Below are 19,391 nucleotides of genomic sequence, written 5' to 3'. Positions count from 1 at the left end.
GATGTAAAAGTTGGATGAGAAGAATGAATTTTATTGTTTGGAAACTCCAGACGTTAACAATGCTTTCAGGGAAGTTCTTAATTTGGCATAGAGTTGTGGCTTTTCAGAATGATTATTTACTTTAGATAATTTGAGTTTATTACTTCTAAATTATATGTCTATTAGGCCTGGCATGGAAATAAGTGGCCATTTGCAGCAAGGTATTCTCGGCTCTTAGTATTTTTTGGATCCTTTCTCAGCTCAAGACCAGCTGTCTTGCCATTCTCCCTCCTGAAGCTACAATATTGTTTCAGAGCCCACATCAAGACTGGAGTCCGGTGGCATTTAGAAAGCCTTAGCTCCCTTCTAGTCCTGCATAGTGGTGACTGACTCAAGTCTAGGGGTCCCAGGGCATTACCTGATCTCCCAGTGTATGTTGCTCCCCTCTGACTAGGAGAGCCAATGCCCACATGGGTTCCTGAGTTAAATTCCTCTCTGCCCATCATATCCCCTAGTCAAGCACTGGGCTTGCTTCTTGCCACCCTATTTATTCTCAGTGGTGTGTTTTCCCAAGGCTAGAATGTGACCATGAATGCCAAGTGAGCAGCAGGGACCCATTATCAAGGATGATGAGGATTGACAACCTCCTGCTCCTGGGATATCCATGCTGCTGAGCTCTATTCCCTTTGTGGTCCTGGTTATACCCTAGGCCACAGCTTTGCTTGCATCACACAAGAATCTGTGAGGCCTTTTGGACAGTGTACCTTTCCAACCCAGTTCCTGTCCTACCCTGGGGAGCAGATCAAGTTCAGGTCCAGCCCCTTCTGTCATCTTCACCTATCTATATTGCAATGGGGGATATCAGAGATGTTACAGACTGGTTCAGCTCTGATGGTAAGGCCAAGAGATTGAGCAGGAAAAGCTTGCCATAGCAGTAAGAACTGGATTTGAGTCTTGACTCTGCAACTAACAAGCCTTCATATCCGCTGACCTCCCTTGGGTAAATCAAAGGGCTAATGAGAACGTAAGATGACACAGATGGCATAAATATGCACTGGAAAACTGTTAAGACTAATAAGAAGTTACTGTTGGCTGATCACTGAGCCCCAAATAGAGAGAAGGATTCTGTAATCAGAGTTAACAGAAAATCTAAAATAACAGTAGTTTAAACAAGATAGAATCTCATTTCTTTCCAAAATAAAAGAAGTTTGGAAGTGGGCAGTCCGGAGTTAGAACATTGGTTCAGTAGTTGTTGGGGACCCAGGCTTCTATTATCTTTCTGTTCCATACTAACATATGGCCTCTCTCTTCAAAGTGACCTCATGACCCAAGATGGCTCCTGGGGCTCCATCCATATTACTGACATCAGGAAAGAGGGAAAGGGGCGCCTGGGTGGCTCAGTCATTAAGTGTCTGCCTTCGGCTCAGGTCATGATCCCAGGGTCCTGGGATCGAGCCCTGCATCGGGCTCCCTGATCGGCAGGAAGCCTGCTTCTCCCTCTCCCACTCTCCCTGCTTGTGTTCCCTCTCTCGCTATGTCTCTCTCTGTCAAATAAATAAAATCTTAAAAAAAAAAAATAGTCACTTAAAAAAAAAAAAAAAGAAAGGAAACAGAAGAGAAACATTGCCTAAGTCAAACTCTTTTGAAGTGACTTTCTTTTGAAAATTTCATATATTTCTACTTACATCTTATTGGTCAGAACAGAGTCACGCAGCCACATCTAAAGGCAAGTAAGCCTGGGAAATGTAGTCTTTCATTTGGGTGCATTGCCCCCAAGAATGGATACTGTTGGATGGTAACTAACATTTGCCACGTACGGTCATTTGAAACTGAATTAAATGTCAACATTCCTTGAGAGACAGAGTTTAAAACGATAACAGTGAAACAATCTGCTTTTATGATTGGCTCAAATAAAATAAATGATGTCCACTTACTCAATCAACAAAAATATTTTATGTGGCGACTGTATGTCAGGGATTGTGCTCAGCAGCAGAGAGATGGTAGGGAGCTGAGATGAACATCCCTTGCCCTCATAAAATGTACAGTGCACATCTTCCTATGAAAGGAAATGTGTGTAATTCCAAACTGTGGTGTGGGTTGTGTATGGGGAATCATGTTACGGGGTCAGTCTTGAACTTTGTACCCTCAACTGTGTAGAGGGACAAAGGGCCTCTGTCATTGGGCCTGGAGTCAGCGGGAAGCACCCCCACTAAATGTTTTGGTTACACATTCTTAGCATGCTGATGGTATTCCTCTTCTCTGACCTTCCTCACTGCTGACCAAAGCTGTTTTAACTCTTACCTGTAAATGAGATCCTATCTGCTTGGTCATATTCCCTATGCCTAGGAGAGAATTCTCCCCTATGTCCACAGAGCTGAGGCTACACTCATTGCTCAATATAAGGAAATTGGGATGTGATATCCCACTCTCCTTGCCTGTGGTAAATAGATGAGCAATTACTCAGGCATCCTAAGGACCAAAAGCATCCGTCTGCAAATATCGATCCCAATAGGAAATGCTTTATTGTTTGGGCCTGGATTTCTGCTTTGATTTGCTATGGCCATTTCTGATCTTATGATTTCATTTGGAATTGAAATAGAGAATTTTATTTGCATTGCCCTTATTCTTCATTAGCTAATAGTTGGCTTGACCTTGGAATTTTAACATAGTAAAACAAAGAAAAGAGCACAGCATTTTTTCTCCTGTCATTTTGTGGAGCCAAGAATTTTTATTTGTCCTTCTGAAGAGTGGCTTTATTTTTAGCCCCATGAAGCACTTTTAGATGGATGTCCTGTCTGTTTCCACAGGACAGCTCAGATAACCCAATCACATCCGGTTTTAGGGACAAATTCTTTTTGTTCCAACTTAGGAGCATCAAGCATTGCTAGAATAAAGAGGTTTTCGCTCTCCTTAATGAGAAAATATATGGATTAATGATATTTCCATATCATATGTTGGGCTTTTTTCTTTGAAGGTTTTGGGTTTGGGTGTATAACTTCATGGTTACATGGAAGATTCTTGGGCTCTACTGCTGGTAAGAAATAGACTGAGTCTGATAAAATACCTCCAGAAATGGGGAGACTCAAAGGTCATGAGAATAACGACAACAGCAGTTTCCAAGTGCTCAGGGAAAGATGCACAGCTGGGCTTCTATGGAGCCTGGAGTTTAGGAGGAGAACTGGAAGGCATAATGTGCTTCTAGCATCCATGGAGGCCAGTGGCCTTCCCCAAGAGCTTGGCCATTAATTCAGTTCAGAGCTGTGTCACCATTACTAACTCCAGGCTCTCAGACATACTTGTCAATTTATCTAGTTCTAATATCCCTTTTGCTTCAAACTTACTTGCTAATATTTTAGCACTAATGACTGAGACGTTTCAAGTTGCATTAGAAAAAAGAATGACATCTCAGGCTTGTTTACACTGCCAGTTGATGCAGCTGCAAGACAAAGGCCTTCATTTCATCTGTACGTCTGTTAGTTACTTCAACCTGCCCACTCTTCTTGCTCTGAGAAGCGCTCTGGTCTCTAAGGTTACACTGGGTTCTGCAGAAAATGACCATTGCTGTCCTCTGGTGGTAGGTCATGAAGCCAGGGCTGTGTTCGGTCACCTCTGGCAGTATTGGCTTCAAGTACAAAGCTAAAGGTGCTGGGCTTCCATCCCTATATGTAATGTAAAGCTTACGTGGAGAAAATGCCCCACCAAGTTGACTGCCCAGTTACCCTCCTAAGTACAGCTGCCATTTTTAGAAATGTGTGCCGTGTCTGAAGGGCAGTGTGAGCCTCATGCTCAGACTCAGGCCAGAACACCTCAGAGAGAGCATTCTGCCCTGTGTGGTCAGTCACAGCATCCTCATATTATTTTCTACTAGTAATCACTAGGAACCCATCCTCAGATTCCAGGACCTGGTTAGATCCCTTCTCTGACTGGCTTCCTGTCCTGCATGGGCTAGGAAGAAAATCACTAATGAGTAGCTCTCCTTTGGGTTCTTGATGTGACAGCCAAAGGTAAGAAAATTTATCTCAAGGGTAAATTGTGAAGCTTTTTTTTTGATAGTTCATGATAATGAAGATGGTAGGGGAAAAGTATCAAATATCATGGTATGCTTTTGAAATCTGTCAAGAATGGCACTGGCAAAGTGCCTCTTCAGTTAGGATGGTCTTTGGCAATCTCATGGTAAGAGGTCTTCCGCAGTAGATTTCTGTGCAACTCAGCAAGACCTTAGAAATCCTGGCCTCAAAGGAGTCACCATTTTGGTCCTTCTATCTCATCTGAGAGGCAGAATGTTTGGCATACAAGGATCTTGGGGGGCACTTGGGTGGCTCAGTTGGTTAAGCATCTGACTCTTGATTTCAGCTGAGGTCATGATCTCGGGTCATGGGATGAAGCTCTGCATTGGGCTCCACACTCAGTGGGGAGTCTCCTTGAGGATTCTCTCTCTCCCTCTCCTTTTGCCTCTCCCTCCACAGTCGCTCTCTCTTTTTCTCTCTCTAAAATAAATCAATAAATCTTTTAAAAAAGAAAGGGATCTTGGACTTTGATTCCACATCATAGTAAGGAGGGAGGCACAATATCAACACCATCACCAACACTATCAGAAGACTTAGCAGGAATACAGAAGCTTCCCTTGGCCATACAAAGATCCTAACATCATGGGGAGGACTCCAGCTGCTGACAGTGGCCAAAGGCTAACCTAGACTTTAATCATCATTTTTGAAGGAATTCCATTTTCAAAAATAATTTATTCAAATATTTTATGTCAAAATAATTCTAAAAAGTACTCATTTCTATTAGTCGCCCCCAATCAAATGTGTATTTAACTACATGAACACCACTATTACTTCATAGTTTTTTTATTATAGACTTTTTTTTATCCACATGAATGTTAAAGAAACTACAACAGAGTTAAATACCATTTTTGATAACATGATTATATTCTTAATTACACTCAATATTAAACTGTAAAATATTTCCAGAGGAATACAATCTTCATTCATACAGCAGGCAAAATACCAGAGAGGAAGGGGCCACATGAAAGTCTGTCCAGTTTGCTGTGAAAAGCGGGTTTGTACGGCTGACACCGTCCCAGCTGTCGAAACGTGATCCCCACTCCTAGGACAGGTCTTGTGTTTCCACCAAGAATCACTTCTTCAAACGCAACAGACAGTCTTGCAAAGCCGCTCTCTCCACATGGGCAGCACTGAGATCACTTGGGGCCGTCCACGGATTTCCCATTCCGGTTGGCTAACAACACTCCCACGCTCTGGGTTCAGTTGGCCTTGAAAAACACAAAGACTTAAACTTTGGTTCCACCAAAAGATGCGACAAGCATTGGCTGCTCTGGTTGGCGCCCCCCTCCCCCCACTAATGAATGGCCGCTACAGTCTATTTTCCATGGTTGTCCATGCTGCTTTGAGGTCACTTGTCCTTGGGTTCTCCCGAACCTGATTTTGTATTGGATTCCCAAGCCCTTTCAATTCGCAGTCTTTATGTGGGTCAGAAGTGCTCAGTGGCAGGCTGTATCTTACAAGAGAACAAGAGTAAGTGGTTCTGTGCACCTGGGAGAAGACAAAAAGCACGGAATGAGGACTTCAGCACCATACAAAACACATCAAGTGGCATTTAGTATATCCTGAGAGAAGACATTTTTAGTACCGTGTGGATAAGATGTTTCAACAGTGACTATGAAAGCATCTTCTTTTTTACATCTATTTGCCTGCCATCTTCGTTTATACATCTCCGTGGACATTGAGCCAAGCTAGAACGATTACATCAGAGTGTGCTGGTTTGCTATGCCTTCTTTACAGTAATGCCATGTTTGCGGGGTTCTAGAAGCTCTGGTTTGCTTAAGACAGCCTGCGGTGAAAGGGGCAGACAGAATTTCATGCACCAGTGCCCTGCTGCCTTTGGCTGGACAGCCTGTTACATCTATTTTTCTTGTCCTGAGGTGTTAGGGCAACAGTAGAAGCATGACTGGAGTTTTGTGATTCAACATCAACAAAACCATTGGATTGGCTATTAACTGCATATTTATAATGGATAATAGAGGATGTGAATTAGGCCCCGATCTCCGGGTATGAATCAGAGGAGAGCAGATGAAGTGCAGGAGGCAGAGCCAGGCAGCTGGGCTCAAATCCTGCTGTGTGCTCCCAGTGAGACCACAGACCACGTACTCAGCTCTCTGCAGGTCAGTTTTCTCAGCTGTAGAATACAGTGAAAATAGCAGTCCTTCTCTCAATGGGTTGCTTTGGAGATTAAATAAGATAATTGACACAAAGCATTGAGCAGAGTAGGAGCACGTTGTTGTTTTCAATGGAGACTCTTGAAAGAACCTGGTCTTCTATGTCTGACTACAGATGAAAGAAATGGATATGCTATTCCTTCCCTTTGTCTTTGATCTATACAAAAGGAAGACACGGAGTGTTCTATTACAATCCCTCTATATCCTTTTAAGAGCTTTTTCATGTTATTATTTTTGTAGTAATTATTCCAGAACTGAAATAAAAATAGCAGGAGTTTACCAAAGAGGTAGATACTCTTAGTACAGGAAGAAAAATTCTCAACCTCTCCAGAAGTATGCCAAGTAGCCATTTGTGATGAAGAAAATGCAGACATGGGGAAAAGTAGGTTGATCATGCCCTAGGGTGCTCTTGAGCATATTTTAATAAAAGCAGCCCCTTTATGGGAAAGGAAGGAGAGTATGGCAGAAGTCTGGTATGCAAGAATGATAGTCAACATTTTAGACCTGACAGAAACTTTTATCAGGCTTGGCCACCCACAGTTTATAGATGAGAGTGAGCCTCAAAGAGATTACATGATATTCCACTCAAGAAAACATAGGGAGGTAGTGTCAGACTTAGAAGGCAGACTCCTTCCAAACTGGCCCAGCGATCGTTGGGAGACAGAGAAGTGTAATAGAGTCAAATAGACCTGGATTGAATCCTGGCTCTGTCACTTGTTAGCTAAGTGACCTCACTGAACCTCAATGTTCCCAGGTAGGAATGGGGATAATAATAGAATCTACCTTATAGAGTTGTAAGGGTCAAAAGAGATAGATAATGTGGCAAAGAATTTAGCCTGGTATCTGGCATAATTAGATATGCTTGAGCCTGGCTCAAGAAATGATAGTTATTATTATTTCTGGCTTGGTCACGAGTTTCTCTATGACTATGAACAAGTCATTTCCCATGATCCACTTTCCACTTGTATAAAATGACTGAAAGACCTGGGTGCTTCAACCAGCTACATGGAGGACATTTGTATAATGTCAAAAGGTGCTTGGGGGGGGGCGCCTGGGTGGCTCAGTCAGTTAAGCGTCTGCCTTGGCTTAGGTCATGACCTCGGAGTCCTGGGTTCCAGCCCCACATCAGGCTCCCTGCTCAGCAGGGAGTCTGTTTCTCCCTCTGCCCCTCACCCCACTCGGGCTCTCTCTCTCTCATTCTCTCTAAAATAAATAAATAAAATCTTAAAAGGTGCTTGGAAGAAAAAGAATGCAAAGTGATAGTTAAATTAGTGTCGACATCATGGCACGTCTTTGGGAATATAGATTTCACAAAGATTACATTGGGTATCTAAGCAAGACATGGGTCATAGAAACAGAGAGACTGTCAGGAGTAATTCTGGGGTTCAAAACAGTCTTAGATGCAAGTATAATACACACAACATTTTGAAATATTTTTTTCAAATCATTTCCATTGTACTTGTGAGCTTACAATGAAACAAATATACAAAGTAGTCCAATGGCTAATCTACCAGGGCTTGTTTTAGGAGGTAGTTTGAAAATAAAGAAAGCAAACTACACTTAACACAGCTGGTAGCTAAACAAATAGAATTCATTGCCCCAAAGGGAACTATGCCTAGGTTGAAGAAAGGTTTAGATAAATCCATGGGTAATGGGTCTTTAAGGAGTTATCAAGGCAAAGCTAAGTGCATGCAGTGCATGTGCCTAAATTTCAAGTCTGGTATTGTTAAGAACAACAGTTTGGCTCTTCTAATGGAATTACACAGTTAGTATCCTCGTCTGGGTGGACCTTTATTCGACTCAACATGGAATTTCTTCTGTCCTAACGTAGGGCAAAAAAGATTTGTAGAGCAGTGATATGTGGCAATACTTGTTCGGCTTATTAAGTGGATTGCCTGTGGTTTTGAAAAGCTTCCTCCTCTTAATAGTCATATTGGAATCCACTGGGTGGCAAGAACACAGCACACTACCTTAAGGGTCACTCTTGCATAAGACATTAATGCATCAGTCCCTAATTTGGAAACCTGTGGTCACTCAGCAAGGCAGAATTTGTCTCTCTCCCTTGGTGTAATGATTTTTATTTTGTAATCTCTCTTGGGGCAATTCCTTGCAGGGTTGGCATGTTGAGAATCAAATACTGCCTCTAACAATATGGTCGTGATTCTCTGCTTGGCTGATTTAGCTCAGCATTTAAGTAACCACTAATCTTCTGAAAGCACCAGGGTCTACTTAGAGAAATCCCTGTTGTCTGCAAGGATGGAAACAAAATCAGCATGAAGGAAGCATTAGTTACTAAACACAAATCAATCTTTTTTTTTTTTTTTCCACCTAGCTGTACTCGATGTCATCATCAGAGGCATGGTTTCTGGGCAGTGAGTCTTCATTTTGTAGGTGCAAGAGCAGTTCATTTTAAGCAGACAAGATGAGTTGGGGAATCAGAAGGAGTAAAAAGAGAGTTTACTGAAGTTCCTGAGTGGAAATCAGACTACATTCTAATGGATAAATCTCATAAACGTGGAGTAAAAGAAGCCAGATACCAGAGAACATTCTGTACAATGTTCTTTACTAAAGCTCAAAATCAGGTGAAGCTGATCTTTGTTGGGTGGGGTAATACCTGGGCAGGGGTACAGGGAGGCTGTCTGGGTGCTGGAAACCTAAGTGAGTTCTTCTTGTGAAAATCTACTGAATTTTGATTTGTTGAGTTCGTGACTTGTATGACTTGATGAAAGTATAACACACTTTCATAAAAATGTTATTTAAAAAGAACACATCCTAATATATTCTCTTTAACTTGAAAGAAAATTACTTTGATATTTTCAAATTATACCTATGAGATTATTTGGGTGATTCTTGCCTTGATTACCTTCATAGTCTGAGTTAAGATTTAGTGAAATCTGTTCTAAAATTATTCATTTCACACAACTGGTACAAACCTGTCTACTCTAATGAAAAAGAAATGCCCAACATCAACTTCAGGCTTAAGAAGAATACCTGCATATATGGAACAGAGCCAACTCACAGGCCCACTTGTGTATGACTTCATGGAGATGGAAACACAATGGCTTATTATTTGATTGTCTCTCTTGCGGAAACATCTACTCACAGAGGACAGGAAGTACATGCATTAGGAGCAAGATGGCACTGGATCTAAAGTCAGGAGCCCTAGAATCTCTTCCTAGCTTTGCAACATGGACCTAAAACATCACATCTCTCTTCTCCATACCTCAGTTCCTTGTGTGTAAAATTAAGGGAACGCATATGAATGAGAGACCATCTTGGGGAGATTTTTGAGCTCCTGATGAAATGTGGGTGACATAATTATCATTACTTAAGAAAAATGCTGAAGATTATCACTAATAAAGATGATGACAAGAAGTGGGATTGTCATTTGTACAAAGATGGAGGAGGGTTGTGATATGCAGAGAGAGATGTGAAAGAAAGAAAGGGAACCACAAGCCGCTGTTGTACAGAATTCTTTTTGCCAATAAATTCTATTAAGTTGAAAACATGTTCCAGAGGGAAGGCCTGGGAAGAATGATTCTGATGGGAACAGGTCAAACTGATAAATGACCGCAATCCTAGTTGGCCATGAGCACTTACAAATGCTCCCTCTGACATCTGAGTTTTTTCCTGATTTAGCAATTCCAGTTGTTAGGTCAACCTAATGTATTGTTACAGAACCAACAAGCCATAGTTTTTATATCCCTTCTATTCTAACAATTATATATGTCTTCTATGTAATCAAAAAGTTGCTTTTGAAATGTTTAGGTCTGTTCTGACTACAGTTATTGAATTTTTACTGTCTTCCTTGCCTTAGGAGCCCAGAGTATTTGTCTTTTAAATCATTGCCAGGGATGTGGCCTTGAACCTGGCTTCAGCTCTAGAGAAACAATGATTGGTTTAGGGAAAGAATGAATGACTCTTCCTACAGCGGATGTTCTCAAAGGTCCACATTGCCTGCAATTGTTCACATCACCATCTGTCAGTAGCTCCCTGGAAGCCAGATTTCGGGAAGACTTTCAGAAGCAAAGGAGAGGCAGAGAAGATGAGGCACAGTAACTGTGATTGCTGACATGCCACTTTCATGTGGAGGGGCAGTAATCGGGGTGTCAGGGAGAACCATAGAGAACAGAAAACCTCAAAACCGAGTGAAGATTGCTTCTGAAGAGGAGTAGAGAATTTCCTTAGTTTTAGGAATTTTCCAAGGAATCTATAAAATGCATACGGCCACTCACTTAGGAAGTCCCATGCCTGGGAATAACAAAGTTCATCCATATATCGGCTGAAACACGGGATGCAACTTTACTAATCCCTTGGGCTATTGTGAATACACCAAATAAAGAACAAGGCTGAGCAATAAGAATTCCGAGTTCAGGAAAATCTCTTTCGTCTGGTAAGCTTACCTTTTAGCTTTTGCTGAGATGGGCACCAAGCTTTTCTTTCCTGATCAAGCTTGCTGCATAGGGGATCTGTAAGATAAAAATAAGCAAAACTATCCAGATAAGCTAAATTTAAAGACAGATGCATATAGAGACCCTTCATCATGCCTAAAAATTTGAATGCCAGTGAGTCCCCCCCTAAGGAGAAAAGGTCTCCATCCGATCATCAATAGTATGAAGCTTCCAGGTTATAGCAATTCCTAAGGCCTGTTAAAAAGAGTATCAAGGACAGAACTGGTGATCACACCGGACTCTTGCTAGAGCTAGTCTCTGAGGTCAGTATATGACATTTCACTTTCAGAATTTTTTTAAATTTGCATTTAATAATATGATACTATTTTTTTTTATTTAGGTATGAAAATGAAACTTACGATGTTATAATGTACGTCCAAAATAAAGAGACAAGGATGTGATTAAGAACTAGTTCAGGGGCGCCTGGGTGGCTCAGTCATTAAGCATCTGCCTTCGGCTCAGGTCATGATCCCAGGGTCCTGGGATCGAGCCCCGCATCGGGCTCCCTGATCGGCGGAGAGCCTGCTTCTCCCTCTACCACTCCCCCTGCCTGTGTTCCCTCTCTCGCTGTCTCTCTCTCCATCAAATAAACAAATAAATAAAATCTTTAAAAAAAAAAAAAGAACTAGTTCAATGCTATCTTTCATTTAATTACAGTGACAAAATATGCTGTCATTATAAATCACAAATAAGATGAACTGAACATGAATTATTACTCTGGGTAATTTCCCAATAACTACTAAGAAGCATCAGAAATAATTGCACTGAGTGGAAAATAAGACCCCTGAGGATGCTACCTGGATAAACTTGAAAAGTACTTTTCAGTGCTGGGACTTTGAACGAAAGCCTATCCCATTTGATATGTTACTTTTCATTAGAAGATTCAAATGGCTGAAATTGCATTACATGTTTTATTTAGATTTTCCTCTTCATTAACCCCAGTTAAGGTATTCTATCATTATGTTACTTACCTTCATCATGATAAAGCTAAACTCAGGACTCTAAAGATTTGAACCTATTTTATATTTAAAGAAGTGAATATCCAGCCTTCTAGAATGTAACGTGAAATATGGCTATTACATAAAAGCAGCGAGGGAAGTGCAATTATTTTCATCTGATTAGGCAATGCTTTTGAATACTGATACATATACGTTCCCCACATTTCCAGCATATTTGTGCTTTGTTCTCCTGATCCACCATCCATAAATATGAGCCTTTTCTACTGGGAAGGAACTATGAATCTGCAATGATGTGAGTGACTAAGATTAGCTGGACCATTGTGCCATAATAACTGGCCAGTTGAATCATGCTTTTTAATGGCAGGAAAAAAAAAAAAGAGAAGACTAACACAGTCATCTCACTATTTTGATACACAAATACAACATGGATGCATCTAACAGGCACATATCTGCTAAAGGCCACAGACAACAGCAATAAATTAATGATTCATTCAGTTAGTGCCATAAAAAGTTCAGAGTCCCAATCTCACATTTTAGGACGTGAGCTGAGATGAACTGGACAACTGTGACAAGAACAGTAACATAGGGACCTACTCTAGTTACCTCTTCTTCTCACTCCAGCTCATGCTATACCTGCTGTTAACAGAGACACGCGTTTTCCATCACGGTGCGTGTTGTGATATGCCAAAACACATGGATCACCTCTCTCTTTAGATGCATGATACAACAGAGCCTCGAATGGAATTTTATTATTTAGGATAAGAAGTAGAAATGATGTAAGCCTCTGGGTATGAGGAATTACCTAATACAATGTGTTTGCGCCACACTCACATTTAGAGAAAGTCCTCGATACCAAGATTCGATGCCACAACGATTTAGAAAGCATCTGTTCCATCCCAGACACTACATAAGTTGACATCACCTTGGGCTGTCTCATCAAAGCCAATAAACTACTCATTCTAACCCAAAGAAAAGGGCCTGAAGGACAATGCTTTCAGATCTATGTCAGAATGCCTTTTTCTTTCCTTCCTTCCTCCCTCCCTCTCTCCCTTTTCTCTTTTTTTTTTTCCACCAGAAATAACAATGTAGCATTTTATTAAGGTGGGAAACTGAGAAGGAAAAGAGAAAAAGGACTCGGCAGGGGAAAAAAGGATATTTCTGCATTTGAGTCCCAAACCTCCAGATGGGAATTTAAATCTGTTTGAAGAATCACCCCCACTCAAACATTGTTGCACTCATTTCATTAAAACAAAATGAAATAAAAGCCAAACAAAAACAAAGACCAAAAAGCATAAGGTTGTGAGCTGAAAATCGTGTTTCTTCATCAATGCTAAGTCCTAAATCATGAATGATAAAGAATATACTAGCACATGGCTCAACTGTTCATGGAAATTACCCTATTTCCTTGATTCTAAAATGCATTTTTCCCCTCCCGTTTTAACATCTCTGAGATTAGATGTCTTATAATTGACGATATCTTAGAATTATAGCTGGAAATTTCTTTTCTTGTGATACGTCAAGTAATGGTGCCTCTTACAATTGACAGTTATTTAGGTTCCATGAAATGCAACAGTGGATTCACAGAGACCTCGGCAAGCACTCCCCAACTTGGGAGCTCAGGCTCCTAGAGGCTCCATTTGAGCTAATTATTCCATGTAAATTTCCTGTACTAGAACTTATAAAACCTTTTTTTTTTTTTTCATTTTGACCAGCTTAGAAATCACCAAGATTGGCATGGACAAAGAAAAAAATCCCTCAGTTATATAAATTCTAAATTAATTACCTAGTTGGTGTTAGTCTATCAAAAGTATAAAAGGATAACTTCCTAGTTTGTGCCAAGAAAGAATTAGCCTGACCTCAGACATTCAGGTGGGTTAACGTGTCAAAAGGAGAAAGAAGAGAAGGCCACATAACCAGGGAACTGTGATTGCCTTGTCAAGATGCATGGCAATCGATCAATAACGGGAAAAGGACCCACTGTAGTCAAAGTCTGTCTGCTGCTGGAGAATGTTAAGGCAGCATCACTTTGTCTGACTTGTAGGGACCTTCTTTTCTTGCATATTTAGCCACAAAAGCAAAATCCTCTAGTGGCCTAGGGAGCTTTTCCTAAAAACATAGTGCCGAACAGTAATTGTTCTATCTACCTTTTAAAGAGCATGTAGACCATGTTTTAAAAACTCTCTGGGTGGAGACGGTAGAAGTCTGAGCAAATTCCCATCCTAATGAATCCTGGAGAATCTCCAAGGAAAGACCCTATCACTGAAGATCTGTGCCCTTGCCAAAGAGGGAGGGCCCCTCCAGCAACAATAAAGACCTCGCTCTTTTCCCTTCGAAGAAGCACTGTGCTCCCACCATCGGGAAGTTGTAAATTGCTTTTTTACAAGTCCACAGTGAACGAAACATTAGTACTAAATCTACTGATTGAGTGCTATTTTAATTGAGGCTTTTAATGAAGAACTTTTGAGACCAGCTTCCGGGGGCTGTGTGGGTCTGCAGTGTTCTGGAGAAAACAGCAGAGGGCACTTTGAGACTAGCACATTTTCTCCATCGATGGGCCTCTTACTAGCAATCCAGCAAGTTGGAAGGATGTCAATCGGGGTTGAGCCATTTATCACAAGCTCTCTTTTGCAGCTTCACAAGGTCCTGCAAGAATTATGACTAAAGAAGAGAATGTCTTCGACAAACCTACAGCAGTAGCTGCTACACAGAGGTACTTGATCGAAAAACACTGTTGCCAAATTATCCCTGAAAAAAGTTATCAAGGCATCATAATGTGTAAATTATATTTCAGTCCTTGGAAAAACCTTAATCAAGAGGTTATACACTGAGTAAAATATCTTCAGCTTCTTTTTTTTTTTTTTTAAAGATTTTATTTATTTGACAGAGAGAGACACAGCGAGAGAGGGAACACAAGCAGGGGGAGAGGGAGAGGGATAGGCAAGCTTCCCGCAGAGCAGGGAGCCCGATGTGGGACTCGATCCCAGGACCCTGGGATCATGACCTGAGCTGAAGGCAGTCGCTTAACCAACTGAGCCACCCAGGCGCCCTTCAGCTTCTTTTTTTAATTTTTATTTATTTTTTTAAAAGATTTTATTTATTTATTTGAGACAGAGAGAATGAGAGACAGAGAGCATGAGAGGGAGGAGGGTCAGAGGGAGAAGCAGACTCCCCGCCGAGCAGGGAGCCCGATGCGGGACTCGATCCAGGGACTCCAGGATCATGACCTGAGCCGAAGGCAGTCGCTTAACCAACTGAGCCACCCAGGCGCCCTCTTTTTTTAATTTTTAAAAATTTAGATATCATTGATATGTAACCCTGCATTTATCTTCTTCACCTTCTTCTTAATTGTACAGGGTGATAGGTTTTGTTTTCAAAATCGAACAAAGTTTTCCTAGAATCACAATCCCCTTGTGAATGAGAAAATTTTTTGTTCTGTGCTATACTGCACACTAACATTTTCATGAACTTGTTAAATTTTAAATCTTTTGCATTTGGTTCATAGTGAGAAGAATATATTTCTTTGTTTGTATAAATAACTCTAGCTTAGTAAAGAAAACATTGTAAGGGCTTGAAAACCCAGGGCAGGGGTTGAGGACTTTAACACAAACTGTGTGAAGTACTATAAATTCTGATTATAAGCTATTAAAAAAAAGTTATCTTGTTGCCCATGTATAAATGTTAAATAAACTGCATACGCTTTAAATCTCACATTGAGAGAAACGCACATTCATTTATAAATGTACAAAGAGAGTCAATTATTTGACTGTATAGTCATCAACACTTCGCATTTAACAAACTGAAAAAGGAAGCGGTGGTGCAGAAATTATAGTCAGTGGAGAATCTAAAAATGCAGAAGCCAAAGAAATTTATAAGTTTTCTTTCTATAGCAATGATACCCGAGATGCTTTCAATATAATCTTTTGGATAAGAACACTGTGTAACAGCATAGGATAAATGCATTTTGGGTCTATGGGAATTGTTATAAAATATGATGGCTTTAATATATCTGAATTCTCCATTTCTGCAGGATGGGATGGGTTTTTATTTCATCTAAAGGGGAAAAAAATGCCTATTCTGTAGGCAAATGACTCTTCTGTAATATATGCTCTGTAAACCTTAAATATAAAATAATTTAAATATAATACAATCAGATAATTCTGAGTGAATTGCCCTATTCCTAGGAAGCAAAACATGTAACCATATTTACTGATGAATTAGATCATTCAACTAAAAATACTGAGAAAGTGAATAATTGTGAGACCTAGCAACATCTTGAAAATTTTTAGGTAGAATTTTCTAAAGACATTAGCACCCCCCCGCCAAGTACTTTAGTAAATAAAACAAGCTGAATAAAAGATTAGATAAATTTCTGTTCAGGTAACCTTGAGTTTGCTGCCTCAATTCCAAAGCAGATGGTATAAGGTGAACACAGGTCCTTCTTGCACAAAAATCTATCTAGCCATCAGGACTTGAAAATCCTACTATTAGAGGTACTGCTTTGGGAAGGGGTGTGCCATGAAATTGATCACTCATACTGGCATAGCTTTTGATGACAAGCAGGAGCATTTCATGTTGATTACACACCTGGGCCTTACTATATCCCTATCAGGGCGCTAGATTAGACCTTACAACGAGTTCCTTTGGCTGAGGAACTGACACTTAATGGACTATATGGGAGTAGTCTTTCTTTCTTTTTTTTTTTTTAAGATTTTATTTAGTTATTTGACAGAGGGAGAGACAGCAAGAGAGGGAACACAAGCAGGGAGAGTGGGAGAGGGAGAAGCAGGCTTCCCGCCGAGCAGGGAGCATGATGTGGGACTCGATCCCAGGACCCCAGGATCATGACCTGAGCCGAAGGCATACACTTAATGACTGAGCCACCCAGGCGCCCGGGAGTAGTCTTGAACTAAAGTTTGCAGACCTTCCAGCTTGTGTCTGTGGGTCCCAAGGACAGTGCTTCCCATAATTCACCAGTATGGCTTTCCTTAGTCATTTTAGTAGTAGTTTCTTAGCACAAAAGAAAATTTGAGGAAATCAGGGACAAGCCAGGGAAATTTGGAAAAGAATTAAGAGGACCACTCTATGAGAGTATCAGAGTTGAGTCAGAGGTCATCCCTGGATGGTGATTCATTCAGCAAATGTTTATTGATAGCCATTTGATGCTAAACACCAATGCTAGGTATTGGAGGCACTGTGAAGACCCTTCCAGTCTTACGGCAGGAAACACAAGAGAAGAAGAAGGAGGGACAAATCATGTCTATTACATTTGTTTTCATGTTGTTGTCCTGGATGTGCTTTTGTGGATTTCAGAAATTATATGGTACCTACAGGACTGGGGGAACTATTTCTAGCTTCTCCCAAAGAATTTAATTTGTGACCAGGAACCATTTAGTATCTAGAGAAATCTGAATTAATAACACTTGTCTAGATAAATGAATATATGATGATAAAATATTTTGTGATACGGTGTAATAAAAATGTTTAGTAATACCAGTTTATATCTTCCAGGTACCAAATATCTCAAAAGCCATTTTTTCTTCTATTAATACTGCCCGCTTATTACATGGAGGCAGTATCATTTCCTCTTTCACTAAAGCAACTGAATGTCAAAGAGAATTAAGACATTAAAGTTACATAACTGACCTTAAACAGGGACACTGAAATAAATACTTAGTCCCCTTTCCTAAAGCCCATGTTGCAATATTCGACCCCCCACCCCACAAAATCACAAATTTTTGGTTGCATGTGTCGCAATTTTTGTTTTAAGAGTCTAAAAGTGATGTGTAAAATCAGTAAGGTCTTAAAATTTTACATCTCCCTGTCTCCAAATCTATACTTAAATTCTTCCTTTGGATCGGGGTGCCTGGCAGGATAGGCTGAACCAGCATGTGATTCTTGATCTCAGGGTGGTGAGTTCAAGCCCCACATTGGGTATAGAGACAACTTAAAAATAAAATCTTAAAAAAGAAAAATAAATTTGTCCTTTGGACAAAGAAAACAATAAGCATATTCCCAGCAAGTAATTAATAGCTCTTATTACCTAGGTATCAAAAGCTGAGAATGTAGATACATTTTTCTTTAACCTCTTTGGGGGCTTAGTTATCAATCAATTAAGAAAAATCCTTCTACACCCCACCCCCTCCTATTACTTTAGGTGCAAACAAAACTAACACAAACAAAACCGAAAGAAGAAGAAAGGTCCTGTTTAAGAGGCATCTTACGCTGACGTGGCTTTCAGAACAGAGAATGTTAACCAGTACTTGAGGCCAATAAAAACCAGCGGATGTGTTAAGAGCATAAGTAGCACTTTTTTTTATAAATATATTTTTTTAAGATTTTATTTATTTATCAGAGAGAGAGAGACAGAGGCAAGCAGAGGGAGAAGCAGGTTCTTTGCTGAGCAAGGAGCCTGATGTGGGACTCGATCCCAGGACCCTGGGATCATGACCTGAGCCGAAGGCAGACGCGTCCCCATAAGTAGCACTTTTAACGCAGCTCCCAGAATGGGGAAAAACCTCACGAGCTACAAGGTTGTTTTAAAAATGACCCCTAGCAATCTCCATTAACACGAGCATGATTTCTCTGATGCAGAAAGAAAACATTAATACCTATCTTCCTTGAGTTATCCCGATGGAGAGCTAGCTATCTGGCTCTCTAGACAAGACAGGCAGGTATGCATAGATACATCCTTAGTAAGATAAGAGTAACATGGACCAGCTCAGAAACGTCAAGCAACCCAAATTATAATAATCATGCTGAGAATACCACTAAGGATCGGTGTATGTCTTTATCCAGGTGATTAAAAATATCTTACAAACATAGAACAGAAATTATTTTCCCTACTGTACTCATGTAAATCAGAGTATGGGAGACTGTTTTAAAAGGACTAATGATTAATACCAGATGTATCTGCATGGGGATGAAGGGCAGTGAATTCAGAATGAAAAAACCAAAAAGGCAACAAAAACCCCCACGACATGTATTTACCAGGCACCTTCCTGCTTCCCTGGTTCCACATAAATACATCTTAGCGTCCACTTTTCAATATGATTAGGAGAGGGTGAATAACACACTTCATTCGGAAAGAATCATTTCTTTTCATCATCCTTCAAGTGAATTTAATTGATTAAGTGTATTTATACTGAGTTTATTGGCAGCGGAGGGCCTGGCTCAGGTCTGGGTAACAAAAGGAGAGAAAGAGAGAAGACAGTTGCCCCTCACTGAGCTTCTAGTGCATCCCAGCACCGTGTTCACATGTTTGCACAGTGGGAGACAATGCAGGTACCTCTGGTTCACCCACAGAGACAATTTACACATCTGTCTATTAACACATGGTAGGTAGTTACATTTCGAGGAAACGTACTGACACATCTGTTTATCCTGTGTTTAAGTAAACCTTTTGGTAATTAGTATCTAAACCAGCTGAGAGGTAAGTGGTAGGTGGACCAAAGGGTTTCATGGCAAAAACGTGAACAGGTTCATACATTGGGTGGTTTGAAAACAAACCCATCAAGTGGCATAGATTTTTAGGTAGAAATCATCTTACAATTTGTAACTGTTGCACCATTTCTTCTCGGTAGGCTAGTTCCCTTTTCATCTGATCTTGAAAATTATCTGGTAGGAGAGACAAATAGAGAAAGACATTAATCAGAGTCACAAAATCTTCTTTTAGCATTTTTAGTAAAAATATTACTCACGGTCCCAGAGAAGCCCATTCCCCTTTTTAAAAAGGATTGTGGTATTTTTTAAGTAAATAATGTAGCT

General features: G+C 40.4%; 1 protein-coding gene across 1 annotated transcript in view; it reads right to left on the bottom strand.

The window, feature by feature from the left end:
• Window positions 1-10,623: 10,623 nt before the first annotated feature.
• Window positions 10,624-19,391, bottom strand: part of SKOR2 (SKI family transcriptional corepressor 2) — a 34,504-nt gene continuing 25,736 nt past the window's right edge. Inside the window, exons 6-7 of the mRNA XM_034996032.1 lie at window positions 19,174-19,241; window positions 10,624-10,686 (exon numbers count right to left, since the gene is read on the bottom strand). Of these exons, the coding sequence (XP_034851923.1) occupies window positions 10,624-10,686; window positions 19,174-19,241 (131 nt within the window). The remainder of the gene's footprint in view (window positions 10,687-19,173; window positions 19,242-19,391) is intronic.

The sequence above is a fragment of the Mirounga leonina genome, unplaced genomic scaffold (assembly GCF_011800145.1).
Source record: "Mirounga leonina isolate KUSES-001 unplaced genomic scaffold, KU_Mleo_1.0 Mir_93, whole genome shotgun sequence".
Lineage (NCBI taxonomy): Eukaryota > Metazoa > Chordata > Mammalia > Carnivora > Phocidae > Mirounga > Mirounga leonina.
This window is presented reverse-complemented; position numbering and strand designations above follow the sequence as displayed.